Source organism: Aquila chrysaetos, chromosome 10, assembly GCF_900496995.4.
Source record: "Aquila chrysaetos chrysaetos chromosome 10, bAquChr1.4, whole genome shotgun sequence".
Taxonomy (NCBI): Eukaryota; Metazoa; Chordata; class Aves; order Accipitriformes; family Accipitridae; genus Aquila; species Aquila chrysaetos.
In genome coordinates this window covers 11152282-11173169 of record NC_044013.1, presented here as the reverse complement: position 1 = coordinate 11173169, position 20888 = coordinate 11152282, and the positions used below count along the sequence as shown (strand labels likewise).

At 66.5% G+C, this 20888-nt stretch overlaps 1 protein-coding gene and 2 non-coding genes across 3 annotated transcripts; all 3 read left to right on the top strand.

The window, feature by feature from the left end:
• Positions 1-982: 982 nt before the first annotated feature.
• EIF4G1 (eukaryotic translation initiation factor 4 gamma 1) lies at positions 983-19983 on the top strand. Its single transcript, XM_030028484.2, is given in 36 exon segments — positions 983-1062; positions 2260-2320; positions 3686-3794; positions 3918-4004; positions 4304-4336; positions 4962-4982; positions 5554-5727; positions 6082-6181; positions 7962-8074; positions 9168-9260; positions 9345-9411; positions 9777-10669; positions 10671-10683; positions 11931-12019; positions 12222-12408; positions 12687-12820; positions 13074-13211; positions 13404-13577; positions 13657-13854; positions 14122-14268; positions 14363-14599; positions 14685-14789; positions 15201-15354; positions 15462-15562; positions 15662-15764; positions 15889-15991; positions 16639-16895; positions 16990-17105; positions 17273-17445; positions 17602-17727; positions 17820-17901; positions 18134-18232; positions 18357-18491; positions 18581-18662; positions 18740-18880; positions 18998-19983. Coding segments are annotated over 34 exon segments (4932 nt in total). The 5' UTR covers positions 983-1062; positions 2260-2320; positions 3686-3719; the 3' UTR covers positions 19180-19983.
• LOC115347826 lies at positions 12065-12141 on the top strand. The gene has a single exon (XR_003925636.1). It is a non-coding gene; the product is annotated as a small nucleolar RNA SNORD66 (small nucleolar RNA).
• Positions 13253-13328, top strand: LOC115347828. The gene has a single exon (XR_003925638.1). It is a non-coding gene; the product is annotated as a small nucleolar RNA SNORD66 (small nucleolar RNA).
• Positions 19984-20888: the final 905 nt, after the last annotated feature.

Sequence of the window (20888 nt, the reverse complement as noted above, 5' to 3'; positions counted from 1 at the left end):
TGGGGCTGTGCTCTGATCCCCTCGAGGGTACCTGCTGCCTGTGGGGGCCAGACACAGTGCAGACCCCGAGAAGCAGGGGATGAACACAGAGTTGTGGGGTGCCATGGGTGCTCCCAGGCCCCTGTGGGTCTGGCTCCTGCTCTTCCCCACCCTGCACCGGGCTGTGACCCCCGTGGCACCCTGGCAGCATGTGCCTGGTGCGGCAGGGTGTGCTGGCGGTGTGCAGCTCCCCTGTCCGCTGCGCTGGCACCCACCACAGCCCAGGACTGCCTGTCCCTGGCTGGGACTGCTCTCCTGGGGGGCTTCAGGGGGTGACCCCCGGGCTTCAGCTGCCCCCCCACCCTGGCCGGGGTGCGCTGGGCTCTGCCCTGTCCTGTTTCTAGAACTGGCGGTGCCCCTGGGTGAGCGTGGGAGGCTGTGTCTGGATGGGTCCTGGGAGGTGGGGATGGGTGTGGGGTGCTGAGTCCCAAGGGGAGTGGGATGGGTGCGGGGGAGGGGCGAGGGGCCGTGCCCCCCCGCGGGTGCGAGGTGCTGGGTGGGTCCTGGGTGGGTGCCGCTCCTGGGCGCTGGGTGGGCGCAAGTCCCGGGTGAGAGCAGGTGCTAATGGGTGCTGGTCCCGGGAGGGCGCGGCCCCGGGTGGATCCCGGATGGGTGCGGGCCGGGGTGATGCCGGGTCCCGGGTGGGTGCCGGTCCCGGGTGGGTGCCGGGTGCGGCGGCGCGCGACGTGCTCCCGCACGGGGGAGGGCCGGAGCGGTGGGCGTGACCCGCCGGGAGGCGTGGCTTGGCGCGGGAGGGGGCGTTCCCCGCCCCACCCCGTCGCCGGGGCGAGCGGAGACTCCTCCCGCCCCGCCCCGCCCCGCCACGTGACAGAGGCGGCAGGGGCGCGGCGCCGGCGTCACGTGCCGCGGGCGGTGCCCAGAGCGGCTTCAGGCCCCGCCCCCGCGCGCCCCTCCCCCGCGGCGGCGCCCGGCCCCGCCCCTGCGCGCGGCGCGGCTCCGGAAATGGTCGTGCTGCGCTGCGCTGCGGCTGCGTCGGGCCGCGCGCGCTGAAGGAGACTGAAGGTAACGGGCGGGGGCGGGGCGGGCGCGCGCCGCGGGGGGGCGGGTGGGGTGGGAGGGGGGTACCGGTACCGGGCCGCGCGCCGCCGCCCCGGGCCTCGCGCCGCCGGGCCCCTCCGCGCCGCCGCCGCCACCGCCACCACGTGGGCGCCGCCCCGCCGCCGCCACCACAGCCGCCGCCGGCCCCCTCCCTTGCCCTGCCCCGTCCACGCTCCGCTCCCCGCCGGGCCCGGCCCGGCCCGGCCCGCCGCCCCGGTGGTCCCAGCGCGGCGCCGCTCCGCGCCCACGTGCCGGCCGGTGCGCCCCGCCGCCGCCCGCGCACGTGCTCCCGCCGCTGCGCCCGCCCTAGCCCGCCGCCCGCTGCCCGCCGCCGCCGCACGTGGTGCGTGCCCCGCCGCCCCCGCCCCGCCCGCCGGTGCCGGTGGGGCCGCGGGCCATGGCGGCGGCCGGCAGTGACACGTGTCCTTGGCAGAGGCCGCCGCCGCCGCGGGGGGGGGGGGGGAGCGGGGCCGCCGGATGCCGCACCGGGCCCCGCGCCGCGCCCCGCCGCCCCGGCCCCCCCCCCTCCTCCCCGCCCCCCCCCTCCTCCCCCGCCGCCAAGATGGTGCCGGCGCCTCGGGCCTGCCCCGCCGCCCCGGGACGGAGCCGGCAGCGCCAGCCGGCCGTGGCCGCCGCCTCGGCCTGGGGGCGAGGCCGGGCTCGGGCCTGGCGGGGCGGGCTGCTCCCGGGCCGCCGCCGCCGCGGCCTGGCCCGACCCCGCCGCCGGGGCCCCCTTCTCCCCGCCTTGTCGTATGTCGTCGTTCTCCCCCTCCACCCCACCGCCGCCCCGGCCGCCCGGCGAGTCAGCCCCCGCCGCCGCGGAGCCCTGCCTCCCGCTTCCCCGTTCGGACGGGGCCTGGCTGACCCGGCCTCGGGCAGGGACCCCCCCCCGACTGCGGGCCCGGCGCTGGCCCGTGGGCCCGGCCTCTCCCGGCGCGGGGGAGGCAGCGGCCGCGGCGGCTCCTCCTGTTGCAACTCCCCCCCCCCCCCCCCGGCGGTTCCCCTTCCCCCCTTCACCGGGACGGGACCCGCCTCGCCCCGGGCACAGCCGGGCCGGCCGGGGAGGGGGCAGCGCGGGGCCCGGGCTGGGCTTCTTCCCCCCCCCCCGCCCCGGCGGGGCCCCGGCTGATCTGTCTCTTCCCCCTCCCTCCTCTCTCCAAGTCAGTCGGATGAACGGTCTCTGCAGGCCCGCTCAGCCGGCCCAGGTTTTTCCCGCGGGGGGGTGAGTATTCTGCTCGCTCCCGGTTGTGCCGGCGGTGGGGGGGCCGGGGAGGCCGGGTCTGCCCGTGCCGGGGGCTGTTGCCGGGCGTCCCCATCCCCTGTGTGACCACCACCACCTCCCCCCCCTCCTCTTTTTTGGGGTGACGGGTGCCAAGGCCGAGCTAAGGTGGCCCAGGCCGCCGTGTCCCGGGGCTGGGGGGCGGGAAGCCGTGCCGGGCTGTCCGTGCCAGGATCTCGGTTCCCCAGTGCATAGGGGGCTGGGGGGAGCACCGGGGGGGTGCAGCCCAGCCCCTGCCACCTCCTGAAACCTCAGCAGGACCCATCTCCAGTGGGGTTGTGGCTGGGGGAACTCTGTGGTGGGGTGGCAGCCCCCCCCCCCCCCCCATGTCAGGGTGCAGCCCGGGGCAGGGGGGGGTCGGGGCACCCCGTGGCCCGGGGGTGCCGGTGTGGCCTGGCGTCGGGGCCGGAGGGGAGACACGCACGGGGCTGGGGGCCGGCAGCGCTGACGCGTCCGGACGTCAGGTTACTGGAGGCACCGCGGCTGCTCCCTCGGGGCTCGCCGGGTGCCATGGGGTGCAGGGGACCCCCGGCGGGGTGGGGGGTCACCGCCTCTTCTTCCTGCCCCGGCGGCCTTTGCACTGGGGCGGGGAGAGCGGTACCGGCTGCCAAGTCCCTCCTGGGACAGCCGGGAGGGTGCCCGGGCCGCCTGGGTGCCGGTGGTGGTGGGGGGCTGCGGGCTCCCCTGGACAGGGCAGTGGGCCGGAGCGTCAGCAGCGTGGGGTGGGGGGGGACGCAGGAGCTGCTCCCTGCCCTCCCCGGTAGGTGTTTGCGGCGTGCACCGGGGACCCGGCGCCACCGGCAGGAACAGGTTTGGCCGGCCGGGGGAAGCGCTTAGTAGGTCAGCCGGGGTGGAGCCGGGCACGGCTGACGCCGGGTGCCGCCGGCCCACCCAGCCCCCTGGAACTGGTGGTGGCCTGGGTGCTGGCGGCAGGTCACGGGCACCGGTGCCTGCTTGTGTGGGGTGCCCGGCCGCGCTCCGCGGGGTCACCTCGGGGCAGGGGGTCAGTCTTGCCAGTGGGCACGGCTGGGTTTGGGGCACAACGGGGGGCTTTTCTCCGCAGGGTGTGGGGACCTGCCCGGGCTGGGTGGCCTGGCAGTGCTCACCCCGTCCCCGTGCCCCAGTGGGGCAGGAGGGGGTGGCTGGGTGTCTGCGCCCTGGCGTGATGCCGTCCGTGGGGCAGGGCTGGTGTCTGGCTTTACGCTGAGGGGCTGGAAACGCCACATTTTCGGGGCTGACATAGACAGGAGACAGATGCCCGGGGTGCTGCCCGCCTCCGCCTTACGCCCGCTGTCCCTGTCCCCGCAGATAGCGAGGGGATCCTTATGCACAACCCCATGAAATGAACAAAGCTCCACAGCCCACAGGAGGAGCCCCGACAGCCCCGCACCCTGCCCCTTCTCCTGGACTGCCGCAGGTAACTGGCCCTGTTGGGGTGGGGGAGACCCAGCTTTGCCCCCCCCCCCCCCCCCCCCCCCCCCCCCACCAGTTCATGCCGGGGGCGACGGTGCCATCTCCTTCCCTCCCTGCCTCCTTCCAGCCGACATTCCCACCCGGTCAGACGGCACCTGTGGTTTTTAACCCGGCACCGACCTCACAAATGAATACGCCTTCTCAGCCGCGCCAGGTAAGGGCTTTGCCCTGGGTTGGAGGGGGCGACGCAGGGGGATCCAGCAGCTTTCTGCTTCCTGGCCGAGTAGCCCCCACCGCCATGGTGCCCGGGGTGCGAGGAGCCCCGTGGTGCCCCTCGGGGCTTGCGTGCCCCTGCGAGGGGGAGCGTGCCCGTGATCCGGACCACGACGGCTGCCTGGGGACCTCCCGGCCCTGGGATGAGGGGGCAGATGCCTCCAGCCGGGGATGCCCACCGAGTGACTGCTCTTCTCTCCTTCCTCCCCTGCCCCAAACCTCCCTCTCCTCCTCTCTCAGTTTCCAGCAGGGCCTCGGGCTATTCACCAGCAGGTACTAACCCGCTTCCACCACCCCGCATGCCGAGCACCCTGCCCTGACACTGCACAGAAACACCCACCCCGGGCATGAAGGGCCAGGGAGCACGTGGGGACCCCAGAGCTGGGGGACGGGCTGGTCTGGGGAAGGTGGGGGACACCTGCTTGACTTTGATGGGGGGGTTTCCTTGCAGTGTCTCCCCAGTTTCCTCCTTGCATGAAGCCTGCAGCATGTGGCTGTGCCTGTGCTAACCCCAGCCCAGGCTGCTGCTTCTGCCTGTGCCCTTCCTCATCCTCCTCTTCCTCTTCCTCCCCACTTTGTGGGGGGTCTCCCAAGGCCCTGCGGTGCAGTGCAAGGCTCTGGACCTCCCTCAGCCCTCTTGTGTGGAGGAGCTGCTGGGGACAGATCTGGTGACGTTCTTGGTTCTGCCGGCTGGGAGCCCCTCAAACCCTTCCCTGCACTTTGGGGGTCCCTACAGGGGACCCTGGTGGATTTGGGATGTGCGCACCGGGCAAAGGGCTCCCCAGCCTCCTTGTCCCCTCCTGTGCCAGCCACCCGGTGTCCAAGCCCTGTCCCAATGCGGGTAACTCCTGTCTCTCTCTTTCCCCTTTTCCCTCTGTACGCGTGCACTTGCTAACAGGGAGGATTCAGGTCTCTTCAGGTAACGCTTTCTCCTTGCACCGGGGTGTGTGCGCGGACCCTTTCACGCCCGCTTGCCGCTGGGCTTGAGCTGCTGCTCCCGGGGATGCTCCCGCCCGGCAAAGAAGCCGGGTCGGGATGAACGGCATGGGCCGGTGGGGGAATAGCCGGCTCTGCATACCCTGACTGTCCGGCTCCGGCGCGGTTCAGCACGGCGGGACTACAGGTCCCAGCATTCAATGCGAGCGCCGGGAACCGGTGTAAAGCACGCCGGGACCCGCCACCGCCGAGCTGCGTGCGGCCGTGGCCGGCTCCGGGCGCTGGAGCTGCCGGCCCCCATCGGGCTGGGAGGGGGCCGCGCCGGGCATGAGCTGGGTCGGGTGGACCCAGGCGGCCCCGCAGGTGCGTGGGGACGGGACGGTGCTGGGGTGGGGGGGGGCAGCTCTGGGGAGCGTGGTGGGGGGCTGCATCCTGGGGCGGGGGGGGGGGGTGGGGGCTGGTGGGTGGTGGCGTGGTGTCTCCCTGCTGCGTGTATCGGTGCTGAGTCGGGGTGCTGGCACTCTACCTGACGCCGTGCCCCATCTCTCCCCAAGCATTTCTACCAGAACAGGGCGCAGCCTCCCGCCAGCGCGTCCCGCGTGCAGAGTAACACGACGGCCCGGCCCGGCCCCCCTGCCCATGTGTATCCGGCTGCTTCCCAGGTGATGATGATACCCTCCCAGATATCCTACACACCTTCCCAAGGAGCCTATTACATTCCCGGACAGGTGAGGGCCGTGCCCCGGGCTCTGCGGGAGGGGGCTGGGGTGGGCACTGGTGGGGGGTCTTGCCCGGGGTTGGAGCCCAGGTCTGTTTTGGGAGGGCGGAAGGGGTCCCCCAGGCTCTCTGAGCACCCACTGATTTGAGCAGGGTGTTGCCTGCCTCTGTAGAGGGGTGGCAGGCAGCGCTGGTCCCCGTCCCCGCCAGCCCTCCGAGGCACCTGGTGCCCGTTTTGCCTGCATCCTGCTCCCTGCCCTGGCGCTCAGCTGGTTCACAGGCAGGTTTGGGGATACATCAGTGGTTTGGGGGTACATCCGTGTCCCACAGGGGAGGTAACTGACCCTTCTTCTCCCCCGTTGCAGGGTCGCTCCACGTACGTCGTCCCGACCCAACAGTACCCGGTCCAGCCCGGTGCCCCTAGTTTTTACCCTGGAGCCAGCCCCACAGAGTTCGGGACTTACGGTACAGATGGGGGGCTTGCTCTGCTCCCCGGTACTCTTCCAGCCCCAGCACTTCCCCCGTTTTTTTGCTCCCCTGCCTCTGGCCTCCCTACAGTACCCTGTGCTCAGGAGCTGAGCACAGACCCCTCTGCCTTTGCCAGCTTGCTGGGGCCATCTCTGTGACTCTGTTACAGGCTGTTTTAGGGGGGGGGGCAGGGGGCGTTGCCTGTCTCCCAGCAGCACTTGAGGGCTACGCATCGTGTCCCACCGGTCCATCCACCCCCACCCTTTTCCAAATCGGGACCGTTTAATGTTTAACTCTCCTGGCGGAGGGCTGGGGCAGACTTTATCCCCTGTTCCCCCACATTCACCGTCAAGGTGGTGAGCAGTTTTGTGCTTGCTGACCCCCCCAGCCTCAGCTCCCCGCTCCCCAAGGAGCCAAGCCTGAGGTGCCAGGGCTGCTCCGTGCCTGCCCTCTCCCGGCGCTGGGAAGCGGCGGTGTGAGCAGCCCCCCCCTTCTTCCCCCCCCCTCGCATGTGGCCACCCGGGCTGTGACTATATTTAGGCTTGGTCGGTCTCGGGAGGCCCGGCAGACACAGAAATGTGAGCCGAGGCCTCCGGCCCGGCCCCGGCACGGCAGCAAAGCATAACCGGGGCAGAGATGGGCTTCTGCTGAGCCAGGTACGTGCCCGTCCTCCCTCCCTCTTGTCCTGGGGCCCAGCCGGCCCCTTGGAGGAGGGAGGTGGGCCCCAGCAGCGGCCGGCTCCCGCGTTCAGGCCAGGGCACGGCTGCTCTTTCGTGACTGACACTGGGGCATCCCCTGGGTGTCTCTGTGGGGTCCCGGGATGGGTTTTCCCCCTGCCTCCGCTTTGGGGCTGCAGCTGTTCCCAGGGCAAGCTGCCCGCAAGACTGGGTGGGTGGCCTGGCATGGCGTGCCCCTCGACGGGCGAGACGAGCCGGCCCTCCTGGTCCCTGGGGCTGGACAGCTCGGGGGGTCTCCCTCCCTCCCCCTGGCCCATCCTGGGGTGAGAAGCCCAGCCGCTGCCCCCTCTCCCCCCTGGGCAGAGGGAGGGGTCCCTGGCTCAGGCACCAGAGCACCTTGGGCGAGTTCCAGGCTAAGCGCAGCCGGGAAGGCGCTGGAGCCAGAGGGGGCCAGGGCCCAGCTGTGCCTGTGTTGCCCCCCCCCATGGCCGTATCCCCGTGGTGCCGCTCTGGGGTGATGGTTGCGGATGCCCGGGGAGGAGCGGAGCGCCTCTCAGGGGCTGTGCCAACCCTGGATGGGGTCCAGCTCTGCCTCCGGCCCCCGGCACAGCTCCCTCCTCCGGGCTGGGCTTGCCGGGGGCTCGGGCTGCGCGGGGAGCCCGAGCCCCTCGGCCTGGGTGTGAATGGAGGGTGCGGACGGGGCTGCCTGGTGCCGCCCTTGGGCTGGTGCCGGCCCTGGGGAGATAAGGGTGCCGGCAGGAAGGCGGCTGCCGGTGGAGCCGGGACGCCCGTACCTGGCATGGCCGAGCGTCCCGGCGGGGCCGTCGGTGGCGTGGAGCCGGTGGGCACGGCAGGCGCCCGCAGGGCCCGGCTGGGCGTGGGGGCGGCGCGGGGACGCTCTGCTTCACATGGAAGGAATTCGGTCAGGCCTGTCAAGCGGGTTGGGACGACCTGGGCCGGATGCGATGGGGGTTCACTGCAGAGCGGCACGGGCTCCCCAGGCTTCGACAGACCCCTGTGTTTGGGGGATCGGGGGGTCCCCAGGACGGGCTTGAAGGATCTAGGTTGGGCCGGTCTGACGCTCTCTCCTCTCCTCCCAGCGGGTGCTTATTACCCGGCACAGGGGGTGCAGCAGTTCCCAGCGGGGGTCCCTACCGCCCAGGTCATTGTGAGCCAGCAGCCGCCGATCCCCCCAAAACGAGAGCGCAAGACGGTAAGAAGCCATCCGCCTCCAGGCATGGGGGGGGGGCTCGCGTGCAGGAGGGGACGGTGCCAGCCCCGGGTACCTGTGGCGTGCAGGATGGGATGTGGTGCAGCACGCTGTGGAAGGGGGGGGGCGGCACGGGGCCTTGCCCTCCCAGGCTGGGGGGCGCTCAGTGAGGGGACTGGGGTGCGTGACGGGTGTTGGCAACCTTGGCTGTCCCGGCGGGCAGCGTTGTGCTGAGTCACGGCTCCTGGGGGGGGTGGGGGTGCCGCGGCTGCCAACTGCTGTCTGCTCCCGGAGATGCCGGCACTCGGAGGCCTCGCGCGGGGCCTATTTATAGCGGGGAGCCGGGCGGCTGCCGGCATGGCCCCACAGTGGGGGGCAAGGGGTGCCACTGGGCCAGGGAGGGGGGATGCTGGCGTCTCCTCAGCAGAGGGGCCTCGGTGCCCCTCAGGCTCTGCTCTTGCTGCCCTTGAAGCAGGTCATGTTTGGGGGTGGGGAGGGTAAGACCTCTGGCTGCACTGTGCCCCCCACCTGAGTCCCGGACCCGTGTGTGTCCCCCACTCACTTCCCAGCAGGGTGCCCTGTGGCTCCTGCTGCACCCACGGCAGCCACAGTGAGGCTGCAGGAGTATGGGCTGTGCCCGGGGTGGCAGGGAGCTCGCCGTGACTTTTGCGTGCCAAGGCCAGTCCCCTGTGCTCTCCCTGAGGTGGAAGGGGGGTCCCCGCAGCCCCTGTGCCAGTGTAGTGATGCCTTGGGATCCCCTGACCCCCGGAGACATGTACTGGCCTGGGGACATGGTGCTGGCTCCGACTGCCTGGCACGATGGCTTGCAAGGCTCGCCATGCCCCACGCTGTCCCTGTCCACCGGGCATTGGGACAGGCCGGTGTCTGTGGGGCACTGTGCCCTGTGGGGAGAGGAGGTGCCACCCGTGGGTCCCTAGGCTGCACGTGGCCAGGGCAGGCACAGCGCTGAATGAGCCTCTTCTCTCAGAGAAGGGGGTGTCCTGCGGGTGTCAGGCCCAGGGAAAGGGGGTGGCCCATGTGCTCTGTCCCCCACCCCGCTGACAGCTTCCCCTTCTCTGCCCTGACCCGGGGACAGATCCGGATACGAGACCCCAACCAAGGCGGCAAGGACATCACTGAAGAAATCATGTCCGGAGCAAGGACCTCATCCACCCCCACCCCTCCACAGGTAAGGGGACCCCCCCGCCGACTCCCTGACTGGAGCAGCGGGATGTGCACGGGGCCCTGCTGAAGTCCCTCTTTGCCCCCCCAGGCTGGAAGCGGTTTGGAGCCCCAGGCCAACGGAGAGACCCCCCATGTAGCAGTTATTGTCCGGCCAGGTAAGTGCCCGTGCTGGGGGTGGGTGTGCCAGCCAGCAAGGCTGCTGCCAGGCTCCATGTTGTTGGCACTGCGGGGTGCGAGATGCCAGCCCTGCCATTCCTCCGTTCACCTGGGGCTTGTGGGGTCAAACGCATTCCCTGCATACCTGGTGACTGGTGCCCCCACGTTGGGTCCAGGAGAGTTTATGGGGGCTGTCTGCTCACCCCAGCTGTCCCCTGGAGGGCCCCTGTCGTCCTGGTCACCCGTTTGTGATGGGGATTGGCACATCTGTCCTTATTCCTCCTGCAGATGGAGGGATCTGGGGGGGGGGTGCGGGGTGAGCGAGTGCTTGGAGAGCTCCCCATTAATGCCGCCCACCTTGCAGATGACCGCCCGAAGCCGGCGCTGGTGGTGAGCAAGCCCGTCTCCCTGGAGCCCAGCAAGTCGGCGTCCCCGTCACCTCCCCCTCCCCTCATCCCCGAGGTGGAGCCCGTGGTGCTCTCGGCCGTGACGCTGGTGCCAATGGAGCCCCCCGTGGATGCGGACACTAAAGTGGAGCTGGGCGAGGCGCCGCCCGACCCTCACAAGACGTTTAGCGCCATCACTACAGTGCCAGGGGCTGCGGAGCTGCCCCTCGTGCCCGCGCCCGACATGGACACGGTGGCCGCGGAGGAGGAGGAGGAGGAGGAGGAGGAGGAGGAGGAGGTCGCCATTCCCCTCCCGGAGCCCACCCCGCAGGCACCCGCGCCCCCCGAGGTGCCCCCGGTGCCCGTTGTCCCCCCGATGCCAGCCGTGCCCCCGGTGCCGGCCGCGCCGTCGCCGCCGCCTGTCGTACCGCAGGCCCCCGAAGCGCCCGCCAAACCCGCCTCCCCCAGCCCCCCGCCGCCCCGGGAAGAGCCCTGCCCTGAGCCGGCCGCCGAGCCTGCTGCTGAGGCCAACGGGGTCTTAGAGGAGGTGCCCGAGCCGGTTCCTGAGGTGCCCGCGTGCCAGCCGGTGCCGGTGCCTGCGCCGGTGCCCATGCCCACCCTGGACTCCCCCATCGCCCAGCCCGAAGAGCTGCCCCTGCCCAACGGGGTGGAGGGCACCGGCAAAGCAGAGCCGAGCGAGGAGCAGCCCGAGTCGGACGTCAGCCCCATCTCGGAGCCTGAGGAGCCGGCCCAGCCCAGCACTCCTGCCTCCCCCCCGGCAGAGGAGGAGGAGGAGGAGGAGAGCGAAGGCCCGGGTGAGGCCCAGGAGCGGAGCTCGAGCCCGGCCCCTGCCCCTTCGCAGACCTCGGAGGGCGACCGCGCAAGGTTGGGGCTGCTGGGCTGGGGCGTGCGGGGCCGCGGGGTGCCCCAGGGTGGGTGTTGGGTAACGTCGGGGGGGGGGTCACCCAGGTGTGGTGCTAGGCATGGCGTATGGGGAGGGTATTGGAGAGGGGGACGGGGTTAGGTGACCCAGGGCATGTGGGTATGGGGTGCTGGGGGGGACAAGGTGCCTGCGGATGGCAAGATGGGGACTGATGTCTGGGGAATGCATCCGTATGCAGGAGTATGGCGTGGGTATAGAGGAGTGTATGTGTCGGGGTGCCCTGCGTCATGGGGAATGGGGTGCCATGAGGGAAGTGTGTTTTATGTGATGCCTTATGTGGGGGTGTAGGGCAGGTGAGTTGGGGTTGTATCTGAGGGCTGTCCCCAGCCGTCCGGGGACACGGGGAGGTGCAGTGGGTGGAGGGGTGGCAGGGGAGATGCGGAGCTGTGGGGCTGTAGCTGTGTGGGGCACCCTGCGTAGGGGTATGCAAGTACATAGGCATGCCTGGGGAAAGTGGGGTGCCCTGGGGATGTGCTGGGGCAAAGATATGTGTTGGTTTTTTTTGTTCTTTTTTTTTTTTAAGCTCCCTGCACAGGAGTGTGGGGGTTACGTAGGGGTACTGTGGGAGGGTAGGGAAGATGGGTACACAGTATGTGTTCATACAGAGCACCCTGTGCGGGGATACAGGGGGCTATAGGAGGGTGACCTGGGGGCAGTTGTGCTTCTGGGGAGCACCTCTGTATGGGGTGGTGTATAGGGGTGCCAGGGAGGGGAGCATAAGTGGGGGCAGAGGTGTGTGTGGGGATGTCCCCATAAGGGCTGCCCTGCAGAGGGGTGTGGGTGTCTGCAGGGATCCTCCTCCAAGGAGGATGGAGAGCACTGCGCTAGGAAAGAGGTGTGGATGGGGTGCTTCTGAGAGACCCAGGGTGAATTGGGGTGCAGCGGACAGATGGGGAGAGGTGTGAGGTGTGTATGGGATGTACTCTCAGTTGCACGCTTAGGGAGTGGGCTGCCTTGGTGGGCTGTGTGTAGGATCCGCAGGGCTGCAGATGTCCAGGTGGGTACACGGTGTCTCTGGGGACGGGGGCTGTGCTGGGGTGGCAGGACCACATCCCCGTGGCTCCCCACGGCCCCATCCTGAAGCTCGCCTGGTGTTACTGGGGCCTCGCTGGTGATCCTGGAGCTGCTGTCAGGGTATGTGGGGGACTGGGAGGGTTCCCGTCCTTCACCTCCCTGCCTCTCCTCCCAGTCGCCATGTCGGTGCCAAAGAAGAAGCGAAGGATGAAGGAGCTGAACAAGAAGGAGGCAGTAGGCGATTTGCTGGATGCCTTTAAAGAGGTGAGTGTCCCAGGGGTGTCCGGGGGTCACCCTGTGTCCCGTCTCCTCCTGTGATGAACTCTGCTTTGTGCCATCGTGTCTGGGCCACTGATGCTTTGTGATGGTAATGAGGATCTGAGGGGGTGGCAGATGCCTGGGTGCAGGGTGGAGGGGGCAGGACTAGGCTCATGGGGTGACTGCTGTTCTGTCCCTCCCGATGCAGTCTCAGATCAGCGACAGTGCCTCGGAGGTGGAGAACAAGCCCCCCGCGTCCGCCCCTGCCCGTGAAGCAGAAGACGCAGCCCCCACCCGTCCACAGGAAGAGTCTGAGGAGACGTGGGAGGAGAAGGAGGACAAGCTGGCCCCAGAGAAGAGCAAGGCTGCTGACCAGAAGTACCGCTACAAGGAAGGTGAGCCGTGCCTTGGCCCAGGCCTCTGCTGGGAGCCATCACCTTTGGACCCAGCGGTGGGGAGGGTGGGGGTGGCATGGCCCGGCTGTCCTAAACCTCACGCTCTCCTCCCATCTTGTCCCCAAGCCTGGCATGGGGTGGGGGACAGAGGTCCCAACATGAGGGTCCTGTCTACCTCCCACCTTACTGGTCCCCGCGTGGGCCCGGACCTGCCACAGCTCAGGGTGGAGGATACAGGACAGGCCACGTCAGGGTCTTCCTCTTGCACCCCACTGCAGAGCAATGGAAGCCGTTGAACCCTGAGGAGAAGAAGCGATATGACCGTGAGTTCCTGCTGGGTTTCCAGTTCATCTTTGCCAGCATGCAGAAACCCGAGGGACTGCCCCAGATCACAGATGTGGTGCTGGACAAGGTCGGTGCGGCCCTGGAAATTGGGGGAGCGTGGGTGGTGCCCGGGTGGGGGTCTGGCTCTTCTTTGTGCCTTGTCAAGGCAGGGCAGGGACTTACCTGCTGTGCTCGGGGTCCTGTTGCAGCATCTGCAACGAGCCTTGAGCCTGGGGTTGGTGTGGGGGGGGCATGTCTGGGGCCTTCTTTCCAGTTCCTTGTCCCGGCGCTGAGGCTGGGGGATGGATCCATCCCGCTCCTCTGCCCCCGGGCATCCTCAGCCCTGTGTACCTTCGCAGGCCAACAAGACCCCACTGCGGGCACTTGACCCCATCCGCCTCAGCGGCATGAACTGCAGCCCTGACTTCACTCCCTCCTTCGCCAACCTTGGCCGGCCCGTCATGGGCAACCGGGGCCTGGTGAGTATCTCCTCACTTCACCCACACCGCACCCCTCCGCCTCTCTGTGATGATCAAGCCTTCGAGCCGCTGTGTCTGGGCCACTGATGTCCGTGATGGAGCTGAGGATCTGAGCAAGGCAGATGGGGACACCCCAGGAGCCAGCTTGGCTGGTCCCAGAGCAAAGGGCTGAGTTTCTTCTCCCCATGTCAGCCCTCAGGGTTGGGTCCTCGCCGCTCCCAGCAGAGCCAGAGGAAGGAGCCCCGCAAAATCATTGCCACTGTGTCCCTCAATGAGGATGTCAAGCTGAACAAGGCCGAGAAGGCCTGGAAACCCAGCAGCAAGCGTGCTTCCGAGGAGGAGGATCCTGAGAACATCAAGACGCAGGTGGGAGCTGGGGCAGGTGGGCGGTGAGAGGGCAGCGGGGGGACATGCCCGGCTCTTGCTGACCCTGCTGTCCTTGCAGGAACTGCTCCGCCGCGTCCGCAGCATCCTCAACAAGCTGACGCCCCAGATGTTCCAGCAGCTGATGAAGCAGGTGATGGAGTTGTCCATCGACACGGAGGAGCGGCTCAAGGGTGTCATCGACCTCGTCTTCGAGAAGGCCATCTCGGAGCCAAACTTCTCTGTTGCCTATGCTAATATGTGCCGTTGCCTTATGGGGGTGAGCAGGAGCTGAGGGGGGTCTCCCACCGAGCTGGCAGGGGTTTGTTCGGGGGCCTCAGCTGAGCTCAGCAGGGTGCAGGTCCTTCTGTGTGGGGTGGCAAAACTGGGGTGCATGGTTGGAGGACCAAGTCCAGAGTCTTAGCAGGGTATCACGAAGGTGTAGGGTGGCTTTTACGTGGTTTGAGCAGTGCCTGGGCCTTAGCTGGCCAGCTTTTGGGGAAGACACGACTCATGCTCCTTGCCTGGGTTGTACATCTCACTGCAGCTCAAAGTGCCCACAACAGACAAGCCCACGGTGACTGTGAACTTCCGCAAGCTGCTGCTAAACCGCTGCCAGAAGGAGTTTGAGAAGGACAAAGACGATGATGAGATCTTTGAGAAGCGGCAGAAGGAGATGGATGATGCCAGTGCTGTGAGTTGGGGTGGAAGGCTGCAGCTGAGGGCTGGCGTGGGTGCTCTCGGGGCAGCTCTGGACTCTGACCTGCCCTGTTGTGCCCTCCCTGCAGCCTGAGGAGAAGGCACGCATGAAGGACGAGCTGGAGGAGGCGCGGGACAAGGCCCGCCGGCGATCCCTGGGCAACATCAAGTTCATTGGAGAGCTCTTCAAACTGAAGATGTTGACGGAGGCCATCATGCACGACTGCGTGGTGAAGCTGCTCAAAAACCATGATGAGGAGTCTCTTGAGTGCCTTTGCCGCCTGCTTACCACCATTGGCAAGGACTTGGACTTTGAGAAGGCCAAGGTACCCCTTGCCCTGCCCTGCCTTGCCTTGCCCTGCCCTTGCCTTTGGGAGGGATGTGACTGACCGTGACTCTGTCCCTCTATAGCCCAGGATGGACCAGTACTTCAATCAGATGGAGAAGATCATCAAAGAGAAGAAGACATCATCCCGAATCCGTTTCATGTTGCAGGATGTGATCGACCTCAGACGGGTAAGGCGTGTGGCCTGCTATTGCCTGGGGACTGTCCTCTGTCCCCTGCTTGGTCCCATGGAGCTGCTGGTCTGTGTCCTCTGAGTGCCAGCAGTCCGTGTGTCCCCGGGAGGGGAGAGATGGGTATGTAAGCTGTGGCCAGCCCCAGAGACACCATGCTAGCCCCCAGCCCTTGGTTAGCATGGTAGTGATAGTGGGCACACAGTAACTGGCGGCTGTTTAATGCAGGGGGGCTCTGGAATCTGAGCCCTTTTGTGCCAAAAGCTGCCACAGCACACAGGGAGCTGTGATGGCCGAGGCAGGAGACCGGCCTGAGGCTTTGAGGGTGGGATGGCTGGGAAGGGGGAATGCCTGAGCCTCCATCCTCCAGTCAGCTCAGTGCCCTCTTCCCTCCTTCCCTGCCCTCTGCAGAATAGCTGGGTGCCGCGGCGAGGAGACCAGGGCCCCAAAACCATAGACCAGATCCACAAGGAAGCAGAGATGGAGGAGCATCGGGAACACATCAAAGTGCAGCAGCTCATGTCGAAGGACAAGAGGAGAGGACCCCCCGGGCCATCCTCCAGCAGTGAGTACCCAGGCTCGGGGGCACCTGAGGCTGCCGGGAGTGGGTTACTCCCACTGGGCACTGCTTGAGGCCGGACTGTGCCTTATGTCTGTCCCCCTTGTGCCCAGGTGGGCGCGGGAGCCTGGTTGCAGATGATGGCTGGAACACGGTGCCCATCAGCAAGGGCAACCGGCCCATTGACACCAGCAGGCTAACAAAGATCACCAAGGTGAGGCTGGGGGTGCAGTGTGGGCAGCTGAGCCGACTGCCTGGCCCAGGTCCTGCCTTGGTGTGGGGTTCAGACCTGACTCTGTCTCTCCACCTGCAGCCTGGATCCATTGACTCCAACAACCAGCTCTTTGCGCCAGGCGGGCGGCTGAGCTGGGGCAAAGGCAGCAGCGGAGGGTCTGGTGCGAAGCCTGCAGATTCAGGTAGGCAGTGTGGGGCTGGCTGGGTGCTGTTGGATGGGGAGGGAGGGAGGGGGGATCCTTCCCCCGGTGGTTCCTGTACCCGGGGAGGTGCCGAACTCTGAGACTCCCCTCTTTTCACGCCCAGCATCTGATTCAGGGCGGCCAGCCACGAGCACCTTGAACCGCTTCTCAGCACTCCAGCAGTCGACCCCTGCCGAGAGCCTGGAGTCGCGCCGCGTGGTGCAGAGGTGAGGGGCCAGCCCTGCCTTGGCGTGTGCACGTGTTGGTCTGCAGCCAGGGAGGAGCCCTCTGAATCGGGCAGTGGTTGGTCAATATGTAGGCAAACGTATGGCGTCTGGGCTGGAATAATCCCCTGTGGCAGGGTGGAGCTCAGAGTTGGTGGTGAGTCCTTGCAGTAAAGAAGGCTGACCCCACCCTGGGCTTCCTCCCCATTGTTCGGCTGTTGGGGGACCACACCTGGGTGCTGGGTCCGATCTGGGGGTCCTGGGACCAGATGGACATTGATGGGCTAGAGGGAGTCCTGTGGAGGCTGAGGCACGAGGTCCCCAGGGAGAGTTGGAGTTGGGTTTGTTCAGGAGAAGAGGAAAACAATGGGAAACTCGCCACAGCCTGCAGCAGGGGGAAGGTGTGGGCAGCATGGGGCCAGGCTCTGCTTAGCCGTGCCAAGGGACAGACTGAAAGGCAAAGGGCATGAGTTGGAATAGGGGAGAAACAGGGAAAAATGTTTTCCCCTGAGGGTGGTCAAGTGCTAGAAGAGACCCTGGAAAGGGCTGGGATTGGAGTGGGACAACCTTGCCTCGCAGACCTCTGCAGTCTGGGGTCAGGGAGGGTGGCGATGGGGTCTTCATACTGTGTCTGTCCTCCTCCCACCCAGGAGCAGCTCCAGCCGCGACAGGTCAGAGAAGGCTGGGGACAGAGGGGACCGGGAGTCGCGTTCGGAGAAGGGCAGCGACCGCCTGGAGCGTCCTGACCGGGGCGAGCGAGCAGACAGGAACAGATCTGCCGTCACGAAGAGGAGCTTCAGCAAAGAGACAGAGGACAGGAGCCGAGAACGGGAGAAGCAGGGTGGCCCCGAGGCCGTGCGCAAGGCTGCTAGCATGACAGAGGAACGGGACAGGAGCCGAGAGACCAGTGAGCTGGGGAGGAGCGGTGTCCTGGGGGTCTGGCTGCAGCCTGGGGCTCTGCCTGTCCCAGGTGGTGCCTGATCCTTGCTCTCTCCTCGCAGTTAAGCAAGAGCCAGCACCTCCCGCAGCATCCCCCAAGCCTGCGCTGTCGGAAGAGGAGCTGGAGAAGAAATCCAAGGCGATCATAGAGGAATACCTGCACATCAATGACATGAAGGTGAGGAGGGGGTGGCCAGGCACAGCTCCATATGACCCGTGTAACACGCCATCCGCTTCCCTGGGTGGTAGTAGTGTCGGGCAGGGTGCTGGCAGTGCCTGAATGAGGAAGGCGGGGGGAGCCAGGGCTGGCTGTCGGGCAGTACTGACCCCCCCTTTTCCCCGCAGGAGGCCCTGCAGTGCGTGCAGGAGCTGGGCAGCCCCTCCTTGCTCTACATCTTTGTGCAGAACGGCATCGAGTCCACGCTGGAGAGGAGCACCATCTCCCGCGAGCACATGGGGGTCCTACTGTGCCAGCTGGTGAAGGCGGGCACACTCTCCAAGGAGCAGTACTACAAAGGGTGAGGGGCTGGGGCAGCCTGGCCCTGACCTGGTATTTGCCTGGCTTTGAATTTGGCCTTGCCTTGAGCAGGGCTCATCACTGAGACCTCCTGAGGTCCCTCCCAGCCGAGGGCACGGGGGCTGCTGGATCCCAATGGCCCCCCTCTGCCCTGCAGGCTGCGGGAGATCCTGGAGATCGCAGAAGACATGGAGATTGACATCCCGCACATCTGGCTGTACCTGGCCGAGCTCATCACCCCCATCCTGCAAGAGGAAGGCATCCCCATGGAGGAGCTGTTCAGGTGAGGGCCGTGCCCCTCCGCAGGGCTGCCGCAGGGTCCCATGGGGGGCTCCTGGGGGCAGGTAGCTCAACCAGGTCTCTTGTGCCCCACAGGGAGATAACGAAGCCCCTGGTCCCCATTGGGAAGGCCACCACGCTGCTGGTTGAGGTGCTGGGCTTGTTGTGCAAGGGCATGGTAAGTGCATGGGGCTTGCGTAGCTGCTGACTGCTGCCTCTGGGACTGGCAGCCTGTTTGGGGGGGGCAGCTTGCCATGCGGGGACTGAGCCCCTCTGCCACCAGAGGGGACGGCAGGGGGCATCCCTGGCTGTGTCTGGGTCATGGGGGTGGCATGGTCAAGCTATGTTATCCCCCTTCCTGGAGATGGAGGGCATGGGGTGCTGGTGTTGACTGTCTGTCTGGCCTGCAGAGCCAGAAGACTGCAGGCAAGCTGTGGCGGGACGGGGGCCTGAGCTGGAAGGAATTCCTGCCTGAGGACCAGGATGTCAACAAATTTGTCACAGAGCAGGTGGGAGCTCAGCGCTGGTGAGGAGCAGAGACGGGCTGTGGGGGGACCCTTGGTGGTCCTGCTGCCAGGAGTGTGGTGTTCCCCCATGCTGCCTTTAACAGCTCGTCTCTGCCCGCTCCCCCAGAAATTGGAGTACACGATGGGGGACAGCTCAGACACACCGAGCCGCAAGGAACTGACCTCAGAGGAGCTGTGCAAGCAATTGGACAAACTGTTGAAGGAGAACCCGAACAACCAAAGAATATATGACTGGATTGAGGTGAGGGTGTGGGTGCAGCGCCCATGGGTCTGGGGCCTCCCTCCTGACTCCCTCCCCACCTCACAGCCCCTCTACCCTCCCTCCTCCAGGCCAACCTGAGCGAGCAGCAGGTCTCGTCCAACACGTTTATCAGGGCCCTGATGACGTCCGTGTGCCACTCGGCCATTGTCTGTGAGTACGAGGGTGAGGCGGGGGGGTGCGTGTCCCCCTGCCCACGCTGCCTCCCTCTCACGCCCTGTCTCCCGCAGTCGAGAACCCGTACCGCCTGGACGCCCTGGTCATCCGCAACCAAGCCAAGCTGCTGCAGAAGTACCTGCGGGATGAGCAGAAGGAGCTCCAGGCGCTCTACGCCCTGCAAGCCTTGGTGGTGAAGTTGGACCAGCCTCCCAGTGAGTGTTGCGGGATGGGTGGGCTGAGGAAGGGGGGGTGGCAGGTGTGTCCCCACCCCAGCAGGGTGGCTGGTGGCTGGGGAATGGCAGGGGGCCCCGCTTTGTCCTCTCCCCCAGACCTGCTGCGGATGTTCTTTGACGCCCTCTACGACGAGGATGTCATCAAGGAGGAGGCTTTCTACAAGTGGGAGTCCAGCAAGGACCCGGCTGAGCAGCAGGGCAAAGGGGTGGCTCTCAAATCGGTGACAGCCTTTTTCACCTGGCTCCGGGAAGCCGAGGACGAGTCGGACAACAACTGAGCAACCGTGAGGAGGAGGAAGTGGGGAGAGAGAGCGGGGCACCCTGGGGAGTGACTCCATCCCCTCCCACCCCCGGCCCCCCTGGACTTGCTGATGCCAGGGCCGAGGGACCTGCTGTGCCCCCCACAGCCCCCCTCTTTCTTTTCAGTTCTCCTCCTCTCCCTCCTCCCCCTGTCCCAGTTCTGTTTGCGAGGCCTGTACTAGTTTGTCACGATGATAATAAATGGATGCTGATGGAGGCGGCTGTTGCCGTGGGTCCCCTCAGGGGCCCTCCTCTCCCTCCTCCCAGCGCAGGCACACCGGGTCTCCAGGAGCGGGGCAGAGCACCCCCAGACTCATGTCATGGGGAGGGGGGATGGGATGGGGACATATCTCTCCCCTCCTCTCCCCCCTCCTCTTCTTCCTCCCCACTTCTTGCTGAAATATAGAGAGATTATATATATATAAACTTATTAAATTTGGTTTGGGGACAGGAGCGTGATTTCTCCCCCTCCCCTGTCCTCTCTCTATTCCTCCATCACTGCCTGGACCCCCCCTCTATGGTTTTTTATTTTAAATATAAATCATTCCCCCCCAGCTCCTGCTCTGACACCTGGGGAGGGTGCCGGGGAGGAGGGGGGGTGACCCCTTCTCTCTGGGCCAGGCTGAGTCCCCGTCCCTCCTTAAAGCCCCCATCCTCCTCCCAAACGTTTAAGGCCACAATTGGGCAAGCGACGGGGCGGCCCCCCATCCGCGTCCCCTGTATTTATAGAGCGCCGGATGTGACGAGCCGCACGTGTAATTATTAAAACAAGGATTCAATTACTGGTCACGTGAATTTGTAAATAATTTTTTTTTTTGCTTTTTTTTTTTTCTTTATGGAGTATTTAATTGAAGATTTAAAGGCATCTTTTCACCTTAAAACTGGAAATAAAAGAACATTGCTAAATAATGCCCCGTGTGCCGCTGTTGCCGCCCCTTGTCCCATGTCCTTTGCGCCTGGGCTGGCATGGGGTGCCAGCCTAGAGCCCAGGCAGGGGCCAGCCTCCCCTGGCACCCCAAGGCAGATGGTAGGTACCCCCCCACCCCCTGGGCTGGGCTGGGAGGCGGGCAAGGGGGTCGGATGTGCCTCCAGCCAGGCCCCCTGGGCCCCCCCTCGCCAGCTCTGCCTGGCACAGGGTGTCCCATGCTGGAGTGGGCAACCCTGCCAGCACCCTGGCTGTGGAGCAGAGCCCCATCATCCCCAAATGTTCCTTTTCCCGCAGGCACAGAAGTGGCAGGACCTGTGTGGTCTCCTCGGGCTCTGCCTTGGGGCAGGAGATATGGGCCGGGCTCCCCCCACACCTTCTCTTTTGGGGGGGATTTTTCTCTCGGCACCCTCCTGCCTTGTCTTGCAGGTGGGGTGGAGATTGGGCAAGGCTGAGCTGCCCCTGGCCCTGCTCAGGGTCCCCGATGGGGTGTCCCTGTTGGGGATGGAGGCTGGTCCCACTCAGGGCTGGCCTGGTCTTTGGTGCTTTGGGCTGACTCTTGCTGAGTCACCCTGGCCATGGCCCAGAGGGTACAGAATAATTAACCGGAGGCTGTTCCCCAGATTAGAGGCTGATCTGTCTGAGCTGCAGCCCTGGCAGCGCTAATGCTGGGAAGCAGTTGGTAGGGAATAGCCGGCAGGGCGTGTTGGCGGGGGGGGGGGACTGGCCAGGAGCTCCCCCTGCCCTGGAGTAAGTGAGTAA